This window comes from Hemitrygon akajei, chromosome 4, assembly GCF_048418815.1.
Source record: "Hemitrygon akajei chromosome 4, sHemAka1.3, whole genome shotgun sequence".
In the NCBI taxonomy this organism is placed as follows: domain Eukaryota; kingdom Metazoa; phylum Chordata; class Chondrichthyes; order Myliobatiformes; family Dasyatidae; genus Hemitrygon; species Hemitrygon akajei.
Window position 1 is genome coordinate 142,815,246 of NC_133127.1, and position 21,962 is coordinate 142,837,207.

At 39.4% G+C, this 21,962-nt stretch overlaps 1 protein-coding gene across 3 annotated transcripts in view; it reads left to right on the forward strand.

Moving 5' to 3' along the window:
• The window catches only part of tenm4 (teneurin transmembrane protein 4), a 2,228,071-nt gene that overhangs the window by 2,130,984 nt on the left and 75,125 nt on the right, over nt 1-21,962 (forward strand). For all 3 annotated transcript variants that reach the window (XM_073043455.1, XM_073043454.1, XM_073043453.1), the window contains 5 exons: nt 7,271-7,390; nt 10,097-10,358; nt 11,513-11,780; nt 15,111-15,254; nt 16,667-16,916. In XM_073043455.1, the coding sequence (XP_072899556.1) occupies nt 7,271-7,390; nt 10,097-10,358; nt 11,513-11,780; nt 15,111-15,254; nt 16,667-16,916 (1,044 nt within the window). The remainder of the gene's footprint in view (nt 1-7,270; nt 7,391-10,096; nt 10,359-11,512; nt 11,781-15,110; nt 15,255-16,666; nt 16,917-21,962) is intronic.

Genomic DNA, 21,962 nt, shown 5'->3' on the forward strand with positions numbered 1-21,962 from the left:
AGCAAATACATAGGAAGTGCGTAAATGTGAAGTTATCCATTTTGATAGCCAAATAAATAAGGCAGATTATTAATTAACTGCTGATGGATTAGAAAATCTAGGTATCCTTGTGTAACAATTTTAAAAATCCAGTTTAATAGAATTAGAGTAGATTTCACTGAAGCATACATAATCTGACAGTGTCCAACAGGCTGGATGCCAGAAAAATATTTCCACTGGCTATCAGTATCTACAACCAGGTCACAGGCTCAGCATTTGGGGTAAAGCATTTATGAGGGAGGTGAAGAGGTATTTGTTTTAAGCTTTGGGTGGTTAGATTTTGAGATTTTTTTCACCACAGTAGGTTATGGAGGCTATGTTGCTGAATAAAAAAATCATCAAAGGTATGGGAAGAGAGCAGCAATGTGTCATTGAGACAGAGGATCAGCTGTCATCTTCAGAATAATCTTGTCAATAGCACAAAATTATTGATTTTAACTGTACTGCCTCCATTAGTGCAGTATATAATGCATCACTTCCAACTCAAGTTGCCATAGCACTAGCATCTCCTCATAAATACATTGAACAAGTACTCTTGCACAGAATCAGCCTGATTGGCATTAGCTATATTGTGTCGTTTAATACTCTGAATCTGACTCCATCTCTGCCCTTCCAGGGCTCATTATGTCCACTCCATGGTCTTTCAATCGTCATTGTAAATACTTGTGGAAGTGATGTTCTAATTCACATTGTGCACCCTTTTTTTCCAAATGCAGAGTATAACTCTTTGCCATCAACTAAGAAGTCTTCACGGTACTATCCCTGATCCACATTTTGTGTGATTCCTTTTGCGAACATTTACCATTTCTCTCATGACTTTGGAGAGCACTATTTTTACCCTATTTCTATGGACTTTCAAGCATTAACCTCTGTCTGACACAATAGCCCTTAGCTGGATCTGTGGATTCCACAACTCTACATTATCCAGGGTTTGATGCTCAGTAAAATACACGTCAAATCAAATATGTATAGCTATGACACTCCTGCCTCAGTCAAGTAGTCCGCTGGAGCTCAGTCTTCACATGATGCTATGAGCGAGATATGCTGCTACCTTTGCAATTACAATTCAACGTGAATCGAAACTTACAAGTTAAGTAGATAGCTTGAAAGGCAAAGAAGCAAACAGGAGTCTGGTTTCTGGAATTCTTGTTTAGCATTTGCAGTACTAAAGCTAACTCTTTACTATTGATAGTAATGAAAAGCAATGAATCAGCCTATTAACATTTTGAATCGGGGGCTTCTCTTCTGCCCCGCCTGCTTTGATGAGTATAGGCTACTCATTTTGAGCTGGTTACTAAATGAATGAATGCTATCACGTTGGTTGCATCATGTTAGTGAGGTGATTTTGCATCAACTTCACTGGGCTTTCAGAGTGCAACAAGTTACAGTTCTGATAAAGTAAGTCAAAGTTCAACTCTTCTAGTTGAAAAATGCTTGAATTCAAAAGGAAATCTGGTTGTTATATGATTTGGTTATTTTTAATACTGCTGGAGGGAATGCACAGGAAGCAGACTAGGAAAGCAATATTAAAAATACCTGTACTGAGTCAAAATGTAAAAAAAGAATTCCTGAAATGTTGTGAAGCAGAGGAATAAAGATTGGAGTGGACTGATATGACAAAGAAACTAGTTAACATAGCCAGTTGGGCAATAAAATGCTGAAGTAAAGCTTGAACCTTCTGCTCAGTTGACCTTTCAGTCATAAAATGAAGCTGTCAAGGAAAGCCAGTAGCCTCCCTCAGAGAGAAATGCTGTTTGAGGACTGCTGTCATGTGCGGCAACTGTAAAGTGAAACTAAAGAGAATACCATCAAGAGGTGACGGTGACAAGGTAGCAAAACAGCAGAAGCACTGAATATATAGCTTTCACTGGGACATCAGGTTGCAGATGTTCAAAGCATTAGACCATTTCTCAAATACTGTGTACAGTTCAGGTTGCCATACTACAGGAAGGATGTGGTAGCAATAGAGAGACTGCAGAAGTCATTGACATAATGTTGCCTAGAACAGAGGGCTGTAGTGAGAGAGAGAGATTGGATTGGCTGGAAATGTTCTCACTGGAACGTAGGAGGCTGAGGAGTGACCTTACAAGGTTTACACAATTATGAAGAACACAAGTAGGATAGATAGTGAGTATCTTTTTCTCCAGGGTAGGCAAGTCGAAAATTAGAGAGCACAGACTTGCGGTAAGGGGAGAGAATTTTGAAAGTGTTTCACACAGCAGGTGCTGGGTACGTAGAACAAGGATCCGGTAGAGACGGAAACAGTAAAAAATGTTCTTTAAAAGGCATTTGGAAAGGTACTTGGATAGGAAAGGCATAGAGTGATATGGACTTGATTCAAGATTCAACACTGTTTAATGTTACTTGTGTCATTTCCAGCACACAAGTGTAAGGAAAATGAAATGATTTTTACTCTGGATCCAATTCAGCTTAAAAAATCACAATCAATATAAATACATAGCTTATATACATAGATTAATTCTTATGTATATCCATAAAGTGATGCTAGGTACAAGAGTGTCTGTACAAAGGTGACTCTGACAGGAAGTGATAAAGTAGTGGTGGTGGGGGGTGTGGTGGGGTTGGTTAGTGGGTGGAGGTATTGATCAGCCTTACTGCTATGTCTTACCACCTAGGACAGGCTCTCTCCTCACTGCTGCCATCAGGAATGTGGTACAGGAGTCTCAGGACAAACACCATCCGGTTCAGAAACATTTATTACCTCTCAACTATCTGGCTAACACCTCAGCTTCACTTGTCCCGTCACTAAACTGTCCCCAAAGCCAATGGACTCACTTTCAAGTACCGTAGATTCCGGACTACAGAGCGCACCTGATTATTAGCCGCAGGCTCTAATTTTAGAAATAAAATCAATTTTTTAATTGTAAAGGCCGCACCGGATTTTAGGCCGCACCGCTACTTTTAAATATACATACGTATCGGTAACACAAATTACGTTGCATATACTTTTTTACTGAACAGCACGAACAACATTCCAATATCTCCTAGCGACTGGTAAAAATATATATATTGCAGCCTACCAGGAAAAGTTATTGATCGACTTTAACTTAAAAGCAGCGTTTTCGATCGGGTCTAATCGGGTCTGACGCTTGCGCAATGCGATCGGGTCTAATCGGGTCTGACGCTTGCGCATTGCGATCGGGTCTAATCGGGTCTGACGCTTGCGCATTGCGATCGGGTCTAATCGGGTCTGACACGCTTGCGCAATGCGATCGGGTCTAATCGGGTCTGACGCTTGCGCAATGCGATCGGGTCTAATCGGGTCTGACGCTTGCGCATTGCGATCGGGTCTAATCGGGTCTGACACGCTTGCGCAATGCGATCGGGTCTAATCGGGTCTGACGCTTGCGCATTGCGATCGGGTCTAATCGGGTCTGACACGCTTGCGCAATGCGATCGGGTCTAATCGGGTCTGACGCGCTTGCGCAATGCGCTCGGGTCTAATCGGGTCTGACGCTTGCGCATTGCGATCGGGTCTAATCGGGTCTGACGCTTGCGCAATGCGCTCGGGTCTAATCGGGTCTGACGCTTGCGCATTGCGATCGGGTCTAATCGGGTCTGACGCGCTCGGGTCTTGCTTCGAGTATTTTCCATGTTGATGAGGGTGAGTACAAATGACTGATTTACAATAATTTAATTGTGAAAGTGCGCTTGATTTATCGTACAATTTCATTGGACCTCTGTGAACTACTCATCAATTTTATTGGTCTACTGTTACGAGGCAAAATGTTTACGAGGCGGCATGAAAAAAAAACCATGTATTAGCCGCTCTGGATTATAGGCCGCAGAGTTCAAAGCTGTTCAAAATGTGGGAAAAAAGTAGCGGCTTATAATCCGGAATCTACGGTACTTTACATCTCACGTTCTCAATATTTATTGTTATTTTATCTTTAATATTTGCACTGTTTGTTGCCCTTTATACATTGGTTGTCCATCTTGTTGGGTGCGGTGTTTCAATGACTCTATTGTGTTTCTTGGTTTTACTGAGCATCCCCAGAAGTGAACAAATCTCAGGGCTGTATATGGTGACATATATGTACTTTGATAATAAATTTACTTTGAACTTTGCTTCAGGAAAGTAACTGATTTTGAGTCTTGTATTCCTGATGTGGATACTACATAGCCTCCTCCCCAATGAGAGTGAGACGAACAGTCCATGAGCAGGGTGAAAGGGATCCTTCATGACATTGCTGGTCTTTTCTGACTCCTTTCTATATATATGTCCTTGATGGCGGATAGGCTGGTGGCCGGTGATACATTAGGTAGTTTTGATTATGCATTGTAATGGGATTAGCGTGGATAGACATCACGATTGGCATGGCTGATGTAGACTGAAAGGGCCCGTTGTGTGCTATACAATTGCATGATTCGATTTCTATTATCTTATGATGTCTCTTGGGAAAGCCAACATAGTGGACGAAGTCAAAAGGGATATTTGCAGCAAATAAGTAAAAAGAAAATAAAATGGTGAATTGAAACAGTGACTATGTCAAGAAACTATGCAGGAGAGAGCCAATACAGTAGCACCTCTACATAAATTTTCAATAGGAGAAAGGGTGGTCCTAGAGAACTGGCAAGCAGTCTTCCAAAGGAATCTTCAAAAGGTAGTTCCTCAAGATGGTGACCCCCACGATCTAAAACATGCCCTCTTCTCATCACTGTCTTCACAGAGGAGCTACTGGAGCCTGAAGACCCAAACTCAATGTTTTAGAAATAGCTTCCCCTCTGCCATTAATTTTTTGAACAGTCCATGAACACCACCTTACTATTCCTCTTTGTACTATTAATTAATTAATTAATTCTTTATTGTAACATAGTAATTTTTACACTCTGCTGCTAACACATAATAAAAAATGGCATGAATCAGTGATAATAAACCTGATACTGATTCTGATTCAGTCAGAATAATCCTGTCAGTGAAAAAAGGTGAAGTTAATCCAGACAAAGTTATCTTAACATCTGTGGTAAGAAGCACATTGGAGTTGTTTTAAAGAAATTAGATAATAAGGCAAACAGAGAAAATAAAAGTATAATTCTGGATTTCTAAACAGAAGGTCAATTTTAATCAATCTTACAGAACCTGTTGAAGAACTGCAGAGGTATTATTCAAGGCAATGCAGTGGTGCAAGGATGCAGCAATGTTCAGCAGGCCTTCAGTAAAATTTCTCAGACCAACAGAAGGTGTCCTTCAGATATCTTTGCTGAACCCACTATCTATGTGTATTTATCTGGAATTGAATGTATGATATCAAAAGTGTGAGGAGTCATACCAAAGCAAAGATAGGGTAGGTAGACTTTCAAAATGGATAAATACATGGCAAACTAATTCTCACGTAGCTTGAGATCAGTTGGTAGAAGGCATGAGGTATGCTCTCATACCTTTGATGGAAAGGATAAAAGAGATCTAAGAATCCTTCAAGATATTGATGCATATTGGTGAGGTCATAAAAAGTACAAAACACTGAGCTGACATTATGAGGTATGGAATAAAAAGCAGGAAGATGGTCTTGCTTTAATTTAGAATTTTGGTTAAACTACACTTGTTTTACCATCAACATTGTTGGTTTTCATAGTATAAAAACAATATTGACTATGGGAAGCAGAACAGAAAAGATAAACAGCAGAACCATCAGCTGAGCTGTGGTTGAAGCTTAGTATAATGAATGACAATTTACAAAAGAAAATATGAAATATAAAATGGGAATGTGAAACAAATGAGTTAGCACCAACCTGGATGAAAATATCGAAGTGTTAGATTCTCATTTGTTGAAATACTGAGTGATGTGACATAAGGGCGATTAGGAAAGGGTGGTAAATGCTTGCCTTGGCCACCCTGTAAATGAATAGGAAAAGAACAATGATATTCCCCCCTGCAACATTTATATCTCAATTTTCAGAGTAATAACTTGGTTATGTTGTAAATTGGTTATAACCTTTGTCCATTATTATAAACATATATATTTCAAATCTTCTTCTCATCCTGTACTGACACTTCTTGCTTGGTTTCACAATTGGATAGAATGCAAAAGGCTGTCTCGGCAGTGATTGACAAGGTTCACAAGCTCGCTTTTATTTTTTCTTTTATTGACACCACCATATTTTAGACTAGAGTGACAATGGAAGTATTAACAATGTGGAACAGTTAACACCTTCAATGCAAAAGGCATTTATCAAGAAGGTCCAAGTTTCTGCTGAAAATAGATTGCTACTTAGGTGAATAATACAACCTTGCAAGATCTAATAAGCTGGAAGCCATATGTGTCAAATAGATGCTATTTTCCAAATGATACAAGATAACACACCAGTACAAAATTTACTCATAAAACAGGGTGAGTTATTTGAAGATCTTTGTCTTGTATTATCAACAGGCTCCGGGACAGCTTCTTCTACCAGGCCATCAGACTGATGAATTCATGCTGATTTGAGTGTACTCTATATTACATTGACCATTCTAGTTATTGTAAATTATAATAAATTTCTATGATTGCACATGGCATATTTAGATGGAGACATAACATAAAGATTTTTACCCCTCATGTATGTGAAGGGTGTAAGAAATAAAGTCAATTCAATTTATTATCAGGAAAATATTCATCAGTCTTTTAGTAATATTTTTGCTGAAGTCCACCCATGTCTTATGCAGTGATGGGAGGACATCCTCTGTAAATAAAAGTTGTAATTGTTTTGTCTGTATTGTCAGCTGATATTAATACAGTGAATGCACATTTGGATATATTTATCTTCGATATGTGTAAAGAATACCTCTGTACTAATGCACTTTATTATCTGGGGCATCTAAGTGTAACAGAAACACGCTAAATTATTTGTTTAGAGGAGAATACATAAAAGGCAGCAGTAAATGCATTCCTTCTTCTTCTTGCGCCCTTAACTCCCACTGATGAACTCCTGTCTTCATGGTTGGAGTTCATCAATGTTTCTGTAATCCATTTGTATCCCTGTACAAGGGGTGGGCCTAGACAACAGTAAATGTATTCGCAAAACATTTAAAGGTTTATCCCTGAGTTTTCTCTCAAGTATTCAACGTAATTCTAGTTAGGACAAATACAGACAGGACAACACCATCTGCAGGAGAACTTGAAGGATGTCTGTTTTCTTCATGATCAGAATGCTTGTAAGTCATAAATGTTTAGTAATACACATAGGCAGTTGTTAGTATTCAATTTCAATGTGTTATTGTTGATGCTTACAGCCATACATGTGTGATACGAGGCCAAGTAGAAACAGCAGACGGTACCCCCTTGGTTGGTGTTAATATCAGCTTTGTCAACAATCCCCACTATGGTTACACCATCAGCCGGCAGGATGGCAGGTATGAAGCTTATTTTGTGTCAAAGGTCAGAATGTTATGAAAAAACATGCAGTGTGTTGTGTGAGCTTATATTCCAACCCCCCAGCAGCAAAAGGTGCAAGGTGAAAGGTCATGAGGATCTGAAGTTAGTGATAAGTGCAGTTTCCCAACTCCTTTCGATGATCTGCATGTCAGTTCAAGATGACCTGATGCTACCCATAATGAGCACTGTGCTCATCTTTTTGTCAATAGCACCCAAATCCCCAGGTAAGAAGTGAAAGACTGAGCTGGTTAAAAGACTGACTTTTACTGAGGTGGTCACATTCAGAGTGCAAGCTTCAGAGGGTAGATGGGTGACTACCAGCAGAAGTAACGGGAGTAAGCAGCCAGTGCAGGCCATTCACCACAGCAACAAGTATTGGATGCTGCGTGGGTGGGGGAGGGGGGATGAACAATCAGGCCGGTCACACTGTTGCCGGTTCGGAGGCTCAGCAGGGAAAGGTAACTTCAGGCACTGTAGTAGTGTTAAGAGACTCGATAGTTCGGGTAACGCACAGGAGATTACATAGCTGCAAAATGACACCAGGGTGGGGTGTTCCCTCCCAGATGCTCGGGTCTGGGATGCTTCTGAGTGGCTGCAGAAGATTCTCAAGAGGGAGGGTGAGCTGCCAGAGGTCACGGTGCACATTGGCACCAACGGCCAACGCAGTGAGTATAGAGAGTTAGGGCAGCATCTCTGAGGTAGTAATCTCTGGATTATGTCCAGTGCCACGTGCTAGTCAGAGCAGAAATAGGATGATAATACAGATGAATGAGTGTCTGAGGAAGTGGTGCAGGGGGCTGGATTTCAGATTCCTGGAACATTGGGATCTCTTCTGAGGAAGGTATCACCTGTACGAAAAGGAAGGGCTGCACGTGAACCCAAGGGAGACCAGTATCCTTGCAGGCAAGTTTGTTGGGACTAAATTGGTTGGAGGGTGGGAACCAGACTGTTAGGGCTGAAGATGAGGGAGTTGGTATACAAGTAAATGCCAAGGGCCCTGCCTACACAGTGTTGCTGTTAAATATCTTGGATGAGTCAAAAAGAGATCCCAATGTTCCTCTCAGTAGTCTTCAAAATTCTTTGTAGGTCTTACAGTCAGATGCCGTGCAATTGCCATACCAGACGGTGGTGCAGGTGGTCAGGACACTCTTAATGATGCCCTTGTACAAAATTGGTTAGAGTGGCAGAGGGAGACAGATGGGAGGAATTCTCACTCATCTCAAGTGGAAGTGGAGGCACTGCAGTGCCTTCTTGGCTGAAGAAGTGGTGTTGAGGAACTAAGTGAGATTGTATATTATGTGCACTCTCAGAAACTTGGTACTCCTAATTCTCTCTACACAAAGCCATTTATGTGCAGAAAGCAGTAGCTAACCCGAACCCTCCTGAAGTCCAGAGTCATCTCTTTGGTCTTGTCCACATTGAGATTCAAGTTATTGTGCTCGCATCGTTCTACAAGCCACTCTACCTCCTCTCTGTACACTGTCCCTTCTTCATTGTTAATGAGGCCAACTACTGTTGAATTATTAAGGACTCAAAGATCATTGCCAAAGATGCAGCAGCCTCTTTGCTCACATCTAATAACAAACTAGGGTATATCCCATCTGGCTCTGGGGCCTTATCTATTCTAATGTGTGTCAAAAGTTCCAGCTCATCCTCTTTCTTAATGTCAACATGTTCAAGCATAATAGACAGTTCTATGATGTCTTCACATTTGTCAAGGTCCCCCTCACTGGTGAATATTGAAGCAACGTATTCAATAAGCACTTGCCCTGCTTCCTCCAGCTCCAGGCACATGTTTCTCATTCTCTCACAAAGAAAGCAAGGAAAATTACCGAGAAAATACTGGAAATTCTCAGCAGTTCAGATGGCATCAATGGAGGGAGAAACAAAGTCAGCCTTTCATCAGATCTGATATAAATCAGAAATCAGTGTGTAATACACCGTAGAGACGGGGTGAGATGAGGAAGTCTGCAACAGTGTGAGACCAAGTGATTGACACCGTACATAATGCTGGCTGAGAGGGGGGTGTTGAAGCTGATGAAAGAAAGCAGCTGACTGCACTTCAGTCAACAGCTAAGATAGCATGATAAACAAAGAAAGTTCATGAAAATTAAAATGAGATTTCAAACTGTGTGTGATATATTCACATCTAATATATGATATACTCGAGCTGTGGTGAGCATGGATGACTGGACTTTTAAATTCAGTATAATATTTTGAGACAAACCTTTGAAAGATAAATGTTTCAGTAATTTTTTCTGAGTGCACTCGCTGCTTTTATTGAGTGATTCACTGCAAAATGGGTTTGTTTTGCCAACGGATCAGCTTAATACAAGTGTGTGACTATTAATCCATTTGAGGTGTCTGCCTCTTGATCAACAAGCTTGACCTTTACCTGATGCATCCTTTCCAAGGTTTAAGCTGTCAAGAAGCTGGCAGATGCTGTTGTGGTTAATTTTCCAACTTTGCAATCCTGGCAGGCCCCTCACCTGATCAGAAATTTCTGTAATAGTTTCAGTCTATTTAAACTGATGGTTAAACAATCGTTCACATGGTGTCTTCTGCATTGGTAATCCTTGCCTGATGACAGAACAAAGTTGGAAAATTACACCTGTCGTGTTGTTTTATACAAAGTAGACCTTCTTTTGAAAACAAAATGTCTTGTTCTGTCCTCCAAATACTAGCTTTGATTTGATGACTAATGGAGGGGTTTCGGTCACGATACACTTTGAGCGCTCTCCATTCATCACTCAGGAGCATACTCTCTGGCTGCCATGGGACCGCTTCTTTGTCATGGACACTGTCATTATGAAGCATGAAGAGAATGAGATCCCCAGCTGCGACCTCAGCAATTTTGCTCGTCCCAATCCAATCGTCTCACCTGCACCATTGACTGCATTTGCAGGGGCCTGCCCAGAGAAAGGTCCCATCGTTCCCGAAATACAGGTACTGTACCAGTTACTTCTCTATTCAGACTTAATGCTAATATGGAAATGTGCAGTGAAGAAGTATTGTGTAATTGTTAATGTAGTCATAATTTGAGAATATTCCTAATAAAATTATAAAATATAAGGGTAATGACTGAGTGCTAATGGTGCAAACCATTGCCTGTCCGTAGCAGATCAGAAGTACAACAGTCAGATGTTGATTTCATGTGATATTCCTTACATGATGCATTGTTTAAATCATTAATAAAATGAACTATGATCATAGAAAATTAAAGTAAGTTCTCTTTGACGATATACATAAAATTATAGAGAGGGATTCAGTGATAGAATGGGACATTATTTATTTATTTATTCCAACGTGAAAGATGGGTGTCACTGGCAGAATCAGTGTTTATCGCCTGTGTGAAAATATCAATGACCTACTTTCTGGAAGCCTTGCAGTTCATGAATCAAAAGTACATCCACTTTGCTTTAGGCATTGGGCAAAAGAATTTCAGTGTAGATGCAGTGAGGAATGGCAGTACATATCCAAGTCCAGATACTTTGGGAAGAACATGGAAGTGATGGGGTTCCGGTGCACTTGCTACTTTTGTTCTAAGTTGTGAAAGTCATACCATGCAGGAAGGGTGAACGACTGTTGGGTGCCTTGGGTGTACAAACACTACAGGTCTGTGACTTCAGTTGTGGAGGAGATAAATTGCTAAAGTTATGGAAGTCAAAAGGGATCTAGTGCATATATTATGAATAAACTCTTCGCAGGCTTCTAGCCAGGTAGCAGGTAGAGATTATAAGTGATGTTCCAATGACAAACTCCACCATCTTCATCAGGGTGATGCCCGATGAAGATGGCAGAGTTTGTAATCGAAACGTCAGATATAATCGATACCTGTATCCGGCTGGAAAACCCGATAAGAGTTTATTCATTATGGAAGTCAATCACTCACGCTGTTTGAAAGCTTCACCAATTTAGAGAATCAAAAGCACAAGTTTTGGTTCTCTTCATTCTAGCCTCCTTAATGTTGGAAAACTGCTGCAGACTGCTTCAAGCCTCAGTCTTTACTCCATGCACGAGTTGAAAGGACTGTGGCAGAACGCTGACATTTTTCTCTACGTTTTATTTGATGCAGCTCTTTCTAACTTTTATATTCATAGGTTTTACGTGAAGAAATTAATATCCCAGGTAGTAAAATGAAGCTGAACTACGTCAGCAGCTGCACTGTTGGCTATAAATCTGTCATGCGGATCAGTCTGACCCAACCCTCCATCCCATTCAATCTAATGAAAGTACATCTTATGGTGGCTGTGGAAGGGCGACTCTTCCAGAAATGGTTTCCTGCTACCCCGGATTTATCTTATTACTTCATCTGGGATAAAACTGATGTCTACAGCCAGAAGGTTTATGGACTTTCAGAGGCATTTGGTAAGTTTCATTACGTAACAGATTTTTTTTCTATCAGATGATGAGAGGATATGGTTTCCAGTAGCTGAAGAATCTAGGCCCAGAAGGCACAGCCTCAGAATAGAAGGATGCCCCTTTAGTATAGAGATGAAGAGCAATTCTTTTAGCCAGAGGGTAGTGAATCTGAGGAACTTATTGCCACAGATGGCCATGGAGGCCAAATCATTGGGTACATTTAAAGTAGCGATTGATAGGTTCCTGATTTGTAAGGTTGTCAAAGCTTATGAGGGAATGCAGGAGAATGGAGTTGAAGTAGAAAATAACTTACCAATGAGTGGACTGAATGGTCCAATTTTGCTCCTCTGTCTTCTGGTCTTAAAATTGTAAATTAGAAAATATTAACTATATATTTCCCAGAGGTTTGGCCACATAATCATCTTATTATGTTTATCATATTTATTAACATGCTGATTTGTTGTCTTTTCTGGTAAGAACATGAAGTATAAAACAGCTCAACACACGTTGTGTCTTTAAACCCATGATGTGCTGAACTAATTAAACTAGTAATTATACATCCAACTGAACTAATCCCTTCTGCTTACAGAAGGTCCAGAATCCTCCATTCTCTGCATATTCATGTGCCTGTATAAATCCTCTTAAACACCTCATTTTATTTGTCTCCACTACCACCCTTGGCTGCACAGTCATCACTCTTTGTGTCAAAAAACCCTCATCCTTTACATCTCCTTTGAATTTACCCCCTCTCATCTTAAATGTATGCCTTCTAGTATTAGACATTTTGACCCTGTTTATGCCCCTCATAATCTGATAAACTTCTATCAAGTCTCCTCTCAGCCTCCACTGGCACCATGAGAACTTTCTTGGGTTGGAAGAAGTTTACCTTTTTTCCATCCTTCTACTGGCCAATGCCCATTTGCAAAGGTCAAGACAATAGAGGGAATACCAGAGGTGGTTCACCTTCACGTTTCACTTTCCACGAGGGGGTGCAATGTCCATTTCAAATTCAGTGCCCTCATTCCAGATCAGATCACAAATTCAGCAGAGACTCACTTCTGAACTCCATGACACTATGTGTTTGTGAACTAGTGGCCACCTATCCCAAACCTGATTCCATGGAAAAGTTCCCAGTTAAATTAAAGTATACTGGAACTGTAGGGTTGTCAACAAGAATGGCTGAATACCATTTTTTTGTTACAACAGTGAGGTGCTCCTTCTAAACCAGGGCTTCCCAACCTGGGGTCCACAGAACCCCCCACCACCACCACCAGCCTCTGCTTGATGGTATTGGTCCATGGCATAAAAGAAGTTTGAGAAGCCCTGTCCTAAACAGATTGTGTAACCAAAATTTCTGTAACACCTGAAGAAACTATACAGCAAGATGAGAGTAAACTACATAATCCATGTTCTTGTAATATATTCAAATGTTGAAATGAAGCATTCTGAATATAATTTATTTCCCATTTTTGGACAGTCTGGTCATTTCTTTCCGCTCTCCTGTTGTCTCTGCAATTTTAATAATGACACCTTCACTCAGCTTCTGAAATGATGATTATTTTGCTCAGCAGGTAATCACTTTAAACGGGATATGAAAGGTAATCAGCTGAACTAAATAGTGTTTCATTCAGAGTAGAACTTAAGCAGAAACTGGATTTTTAATTATAACATTTGTAAAATGGAGTTAGTGAAAAAATGACAGGCTCTTCTCTGTATAAATATCATCAAGAGAATTGACTTTCCCCAACAAGCTGAAATACCCAAGAATCTTATAGCAAATGTAGTTTCAGGATTATTATTTTAAATTCCAATATTAAAAATTATAATTTATAATATATAATGATAATATATTTTTAGTCACTGAAATTTGTCCCCAGATTTTATTCCAAGCTATTCCTTCCTAGACCTCATGCTTAGTTACGATAATAGATGTGCCCAGAGAGGGAACTCAGAATCATACTTGCCATATACCGTGACGAGATAACATACCTCTACTTAAAATGCATTGAAGCATTTTCCTTCCAGTTGGCAACAATCAGAAATTGCCTTTGAAACAGTCGTGTTCCACGTGAGTCCATAGGGAGCAATACTATTAAGCTCCTAATACATAAAGTTCTCATGCCAAAATGGAAACATTATTTGTAGTTGACTAACAATTCCTCTTTCAATCAGGACCCAATGGAAATTGTATGACAGCAATCACACAATATAGTTACAGACAGAAGAAGCGCTTAATATATTGCTCATAGCAAGAATTAGTTTGTTATGCCAGTGTGTGAAAAGTTGTCACAATCATGCACCTCACTCAGTTTTCAGTTTTTCTCTCATTTATTGTAAGTGCCTTCATCCCTTCTTCAAAGCAAGGAGCATGGAAACGCAGAGAATCTGGGAACTACGGTAGGTATGCACTAATATTGGCAGCAAAAATTTTCAGAAGCAGATTATTAATCTTTACCATGTTGTAGGTGTCTGGATATTTAAATTTCAACATGAGTCAGACAAAAGGGAAACCTGGAGCTACACACCTTCAGCATCTATTTATGACGGAGGAGGAATCTAGGAAAGAAATTGTGGAAAACTTTGGAAATTCAGGCTTCCAGACAGGTTAATTTCAGGTGTCTATTAGAATCAGAGACGACAGAGAGAGCGAGATGAAGCATCAGATAATTTTTTAGTGAATGGAGAATATATTCCTGCTCTTTCAGACAACCAGTATTGCAAAAAATGGCTTGTGGTTCTGGGCCTCTCTGAGTCCTTTTACTAGTGAGGATTTTCAAACCCTGAAAGAAATCCTGAATTAAAGAGCATAAGCTAAAAGTTATCTTGAAACGGTGATATGTGTTTTCCGTAAAAGAATTTACTGACCAAATTCCTGACAGTTGGCATGTTTTTATTCACCTTCCGAAGGTAAAATCAGAAGTGGGGAATTTGGGACTGGTCTTGAGATTAACATCTTATATTTTCCTACTAATAAGAGTGTTCTTTTGTTCAATCACATCAAGAGGAAAGTTGATTGTAATTTTGCAGACCCAGATGTCTCTTGGATTGTGAAATAGGCTGCAGAAGCTTGTTTCAAAAGCATGTTTAATGAACATTAGTGAGAGCTGACCTTTATCCTCATACCTCAGTCAAACCCATACATGTCATTCCTAGCTGAAATACTGGATTAATATTAGCTCAAGGTTACATCTGCTTCCAAGATATCAAGGCATTTTTCTGATGTCCACTTAGTTTAATTTAAAAAAATAGAATCTTGATGAAATTGATTAGTAGGAATAGGTATTTCCATATCTTGCTGTTTGTCAGTTTTATTTATATTTGATTGTACCCATGTAGTATCTGTAGGTTATGAATATGAATCGTGCCCTGACCTGGTACTCTGGGAGAAGCATACTGCTATTTTACAAGGCTATGAGATAGCTGCTTCTAACCTGGGTGGGTGGACCTTGGACAAGCACCATGCCCTCAACATACAGAGTGGTAAGTAAACAACACAATACTCATTGGAGTGGAAGAAATATCTCCAAATCAGCCATTTAGCAAGATTAATACTAAATAAAGCATTGAAAGAAACATTTTCAGTTACTATAACCCTGAAGTTAAAAAAAGCAAAATTTCAAATAGATCTGTCTTGGACAAGGTTATAGACAGAAGACAGAAAATGTTTTGTGGTAGGTACAAGATTTAGATTGGAAAGATTTTTATAAATATTAAATGGTCTTACCTCTTGCTGAATCTGCTTTGTTTCTGATGATTTTATTTCTGTTTTTTTAGATATAAATTATATATAAACCTAAATGCAGGTGCCCCCCCCTTACAAAGGTAGAGCGTTCCTATGAAACCTTTCTTAAGTTGAAATGGCGTAAAGTGAAGAACCATTAACTTATATGGGAAAAATTTTTCGTAAAAGTGAAAATCTTCTTTGTAATGTGAAAACAGCTTATTAATGTAGGTCTTTTGTAAAAGCGAAGTGGCGTAAAGCGAACACTTATAAAGCGGGGACACCTGCTTTGTTTTCCCTTCAGGTTAGGGAAAATGCAAAGGAATTGGGTGTGACTCTACTGCAACTTGAGTAAACTTTCCCACTTTAGAATTTATCACTGAGCGTGGCACTGAATGTTTGGGCATGTGTATTCCCATGAGGTGTCCATATCAAGCGTATATGGTGCTATATTCAGCGTTGCCATGTTAGTGAAGGAAACTTTAAAAAATCGTGACACTTGTTTGCAAATCCAATTTATTCCAAAGTAAGAGCAGAGTAAAGTCATGTTTTTGTGAAGTGATGAATGTCAGAGGCCACGATACACCACACCTACAGCAGCTGTGGAGCTAATCCCCCTTAACTTTTTCCAAGGCAGAAGAAGAAATTAAGATTTAAAGGAACTTTACCTCACTCAGTGCCATCATCTGGACTATGACGTTATAAAAACAGGCTGTTTTACATTTTAACATTGTGCCATAAAACACTGAGGTTTTAAATTCTTAAATCCCATGACCTTAAAGCACTGACATTGCTCCTTAAATTAATCTGGAAACCTAACAACAAAGTACAAGCAGATTTGCATGAGTCAGATACATACAACATAATCAGTAGCTGCAACATTTTAATGAAGATTTATCTTTTGCTTGCATATCGCTGTTGTACATTTATTTTTATGATCTATAATGTTCATCATAAAGAATTTCTTGTTTGAACAATAACATCAGTTCTAATAATTGAAGTAAAATTAAACAGCGTAAATCATCCAAAGACCCCAATCAGAACACAGCTTGTAAAAATAAATATTAATTGTTAAGATTTGATATATGTTAAATGAATGCACGATTTTAATTGAATTTCTTGTCCTGCACTTAGTCAAATTTAAATATTAACTGGCAGTATTTTATTGCAGGTATCTTGCATAAGGGAAATGGGGAAAATAATTTTATATCCCAGCAGCCACCGATAATTGGAAGCATTATGGGAAATGGCCGAAGGCGTAGTATTTCCTGCCCAAGCTGCAATGGCCTTGCAGCTGGTAACAAACTCCTTGCACCAATTGCCTTGGCATGTGGATCAGATGGCAGCATATATGTTGGTGATTATAATTATGTTCGCCGGATCTTTCCCTCAGGCAATGTCACAAATATCTTGGAGTTAAGGTATGCCAAGTTTAAATACAAGACTAATTTATGTGAACTTGCTGATGTTAATTAGTTGCAGAATGGAATTAAAATTTATATAACCATTTTCTGATAAAGATGATATTGTGGAAGACCTAAAATACTTTATCAATAATATAAGGAATATTCATGTTTGTTTCAGATTAGATGAAACCAGTTGGACAGTGGTGGGGGGGGGGGGGGGGAACAGAAAGGGGGGAAAACTACGGGCTGTTTTCTCCTGAGAAATCTGAAGAAAGGTTAAGAATAATTACATCTATGACCTGGTATTTTGGTAACTAAGTATAGTGCAGAAACACCTGAGGAAAATAAAATGCAAGAAAAATGAAAATCAGTTTCTTAAAATCTATATTAAATATTTAATGCCCTTCCATCTATTAATTAATACTTTGTTAGCACTCGAGGGGAAATAGAGACTTAATTTTTCCTTGCCGGGTTCCTAGTCTTACTTACTTGGGCCTTTAGAATATAGGCCATTGATGATCTCCCGTCAACATTGTCCTCAGAAATCGATGTTATGGTTGGAGTTCATTAACACTTCTGCAAACCATTGTATCGACTGTACGGGGAATTGGCATTGTACAGTTTCACCAGAGCCCCGCTGGCCAGTCTTGGCCTTTTCCCCCCTCACAATGGGGACATAGGTTTGAACTTTGAGGCAGTTCCCCCCATCTAGTGTAACATGAAAAACATGTCTGATGTTAGTTTAAGGTATAATTCAATTTCTATCTAAAATTGGTTCTTTCATTCTTCTAGAACCTGACCTCCCAGAGCTCGAGGTTTGAATGAATGTCAGGACCGTGACAGCATTTAACAGTCATATTCTGTAGTCCAAGGAAGGACTGATATTTTGTTGTAGCGCTAGCTGGATCTGAGCTCAAAGCCTGTAGTTCCAAACAAAATGCTGGTTGGATAAATTTTGGTTTAGCTAAAACATTAAATAAATTTTAGTTACCACTGCAGCCATGACTCTTGGAGATACATTACAAGAAAAGCTTTCTGCTGAGCCATGCATCAGGTGTCAAATTTTATATATGTACGCATATTTCATGTGCGAGTGAGCATTTGATCAGATATCAATCAAATTTTGAAAGTACCATTGGAAAAATGTTAATTGCTTTCCCATATAATATGACTGGAAATTCAGAAGCTGGTATATAATGAAGAATGAAAGGCTCATTAAAAGTTCAGATGGTTTCATAAGACATAGGAGCAGAATTAGACCGTTTGGCACATTGTGTCTGCTCTGCCATTCAATTATGGCTGATCCTTTCTCCCCACCTCAGCCTCACTCTCTGGCCTTCTCCCCCTAACCTTTGATGCCATGTCCAATCAAGAACCAATCAAGCTCTGCCTTAAATACATCCAATGACCTGGCCTCCACAACTGCCTGTGGTAATAAATTCCACAAATTCACCACCCTCTGGCTAAAGAAACTTCCTCGCATCTCTGTTTAAAATGGACGCCCATCTATCCTGAGACTGTGCCTTCTTATCCTAGATCCCCCATCTTGGGAAACATCTTTTCAACACCTGCTGCCTTTTAACATCAGAAAGTTTCAATGAGGTACCCCCTCATCCTTCTAAATTCCAGCGAGTACTGACCCAGAGCTATCAAATGTTCCTCTTATAATAACCCTTTCATTCCTTGTGAACCTCCTGTAATCCCCTGGGTCGCCCCAGGCTCGCTCAGCTCGCTTCCGTCTAGGGGAAGCAGCCTTCGGCCCCACCAAACTGGGTTATCAGCTACTGTGAATGCTGTGTGATGTCCCCACCTCGTCAAAAAACAGACAGGACACCATATGCAATTAAATGATTACAATTTATAAAGATTACTATAACTAAGTGATTAATAATGATACAGTATATATGAAGGAAAAGAAAATAAAGAAAAGGCGCCAAACTTATCAAAGTGCAAACCACTTCGTGCACAACCGTTGGAGCTCAATTACCGAAGTCTTCTGGCCACCATTCGATCCCCTCCGAACTCCTCGACTCGCAGCTCAGGACCACCCGAAGTGCTCAACCAAGCATATCTATCCTCGTCTCCTCTCCTCATGGTACCTCCTGGCCTCGGACCCCCCGCCTGGGGTCCATTCCGTCGCCCAGCTTACAGCATTGTGTCCTCTCTCTCTCTCAACCCCTCGCGCCGACTCCCCCAAAATACCCGCCAACAATAGCTTACAGAGTCAGAAGAAAGAACAACATTAATCCCAATTGGTTAACAAAGGAATACAATTCTTATCAGTAAATTTTAACCCAAACAAGCTTCCAGCACTCTCTCGCAACAAAGAATCAGTCCTACTTTTAACAAAACAAAGAAGCCATTTTGATTAACATACGCAGCAACAAAGAAAAAGAAGAAACCCCCTTTACACTCCTCTGAACTCTCTCCAATGCTAGTACATCTTTTCTTAGTTGAGGAGCCCCAATCTGTTCATAATACACAAGGTGAGGCCTCACCAGTGTCCCATAAAGCCTCAGCATCACATCTCTGCTCTTGTATTCTAGACCTCTTGAAATGAGTGCTAACATTGCATTTGCCTTCCTCACCATTGACTCAACCTGCAAGTTAACCTTTATGGTCTTCTGCACAAGGACTCCCAAATCACATGCATTTTCCAACATTGTATTTCATATGCCACTTTCTTGCCCATTCTTCTAACCTAAGTCCTTCTGCAGCCTACCTGTTTCCTCAACACTACCTGCCCCTCCACCAATCTTCATTTCATCTGCAAACTTGGCAACAAAGCCATCTATTCCATCATCTAAATAATCGATAAACAGCATAAAAAGAAGTGGTCTCAACACCGATCCCTGCAGAACACCACTAGTCACTGGCAGCCAACCAAACAAGGATCCTTTTGTTCCCACTCACAGTCTCCTAAATCAGCCAATGCTCTAACCATGCTAGTAACTTTTCTGTAATATCATGGGCTCCAAACTTGGTAAACAGCTTCAGGAGGAGTGCACCTTGTCAAAAGCCTTCTGAAAATTCAAATATACAACATCCACTGTGTCGCCTTTTTCTATCCTGCTTGTAATCTCCTCAAATAATTCCAACAGGTTCCTCAGGCAATATTTTCCCTTAAGGAAACCATGTTGATTTTGTCCTATCTTGTCCTGTGTTTCCAAGTACTCCATAACCTCATCCTTAACAATTGACTCCAACATCTTCCCAACCACTGAGGTCAGGCCAACTGGTCAAAAATTTCCTTTCTGCTGCCTTCCTCCTTTTTTAAAATGTGGAGTAACATTTGCAATTTTCCAGTCCTCTGCCAGAGTCCAATGACTTTTGAAAGATCATTACGAATGCCTCCACCATTTTTTACCACTACCTCTTTCAGAACCCTGGAATGCAGTTCATCTGGTCTGGTTGACTTATGTACCCTTCAGTCTTTCAGCTTTTTAAGCACCTTCTCCCTTGTAATAGTAACTGCACCCACTTTTCTTCTCTCACACCCTTCAACATCTGGCACATTAGTAGTGTCTTCCACAGTGAAGACTGGTGCAAAATACTAATTCTGTTCATCTGCCAACTCCTTGCCCCCCCCCCCCATTACTATTTCTCCGGTCTCATTTTCTGGCACTCCTATATCCGCTCTCATCTTTCTTTTATTTTTTACATACTTGAAAAAGCTTTTACTATCCACTTTGATGTTGCTAACTTGCTTTCATATTTCGTCTTTTCCTTCATAATGATTCTTCTAGTTGTTCTCTGTAGGTTTTTAAAAGCTTCCCAATCTATGCCCTCTCTTTTTCAATTCTTTTTATTTCAAATTTAAAAATTTAAATGTTCTGAGTTCTGCTTCTATTAGATTATTACCTATTAAACTATTTTCAAAATTATTCCAAAAACTACATTCTAATTGTGCCCACAATATTATCTCCACCTATTGAGGAATCTCAAGGTAGCTGCACTGAAGGCATATCCAGTTAATTTAGAATTATTTATACGCTAAATCACTAAGTATGGAGGTGATATTCAAAGTGTTCCTGTACTTGTCATTGGTAATGAATGAACTAAGCTGAATTGGATTGAAACCACATGAACTGCTTTCCTTAAATACATATTTCAGATTTGGCCAACATATATATCCTGAATTACAATTAAAGAAAAGGAGTTTAAACTGCATGCCTGAATTTAATGCAACTATACTCAGAATTGAAAATACATTTGTCAGTGACTTAATTCTTGACAATTGCTGAAACTCTACCTGTGTTGCTATGGTGAACGCTGGAAAACATGCAGTGCCAGCAATTGTGAATGGCTTTCTTGCTGTGCCATGTTAAAGTAAGGTAATACACTGACTCAATTACAAGGTGAAAGCTAATAGATTCTGGCTTCATTAAATGGTCTAAACTCCAGAAATGAAATTTATGTGAGTGCAGCATATTTTGTTGATAATAGAACTCATGATCATAATACAATGTAATAACATACATCATCAGTTCACTTAAGAATCAGCTATTGTCTTGTGTGTCCTACAGCCAATGAATTCATTCAACAGGTGACAAGTCAGGTGGCAATCTCTAACCCTTTCTCACAATAGCTAATATTTACTCTGCAGTGAGCACATAGTTGACTCCAGCTGGGTCAAATAGAGTAAAGTTTGTTGAATTTCCATATAAAACTGGAATCCCATATCAAACTATGATCGGTAAAACATGAATGTGGTTTGTAGATTTTGTTTTGTCCAAAAGCATAACTTAAAAGTCACAAGAATATCAGAAAGATGTTAATGGAAGTTAACATGCAGGAGATGAATAGAACTAGCAGTTGGCACTCACATATGCATTTGTTGCGAACAATCAGAGATGATTTTTTTGCCTCCATCTTACTGAATCTGGGCCATTGGGATGGAGAATTAGTAAAGTATTTTGAGTAATGGAATGATCTGCAAGTAAAAGGTAAATTACCACCTAAGTTAACTTTTTTTTCCAGATGAGGTACCGGTAATTCTTTACAGATAGAACAGCAAGAGAGTTTATTGTCAACATGTTGAAAATCCAAAGCCTTTACTTT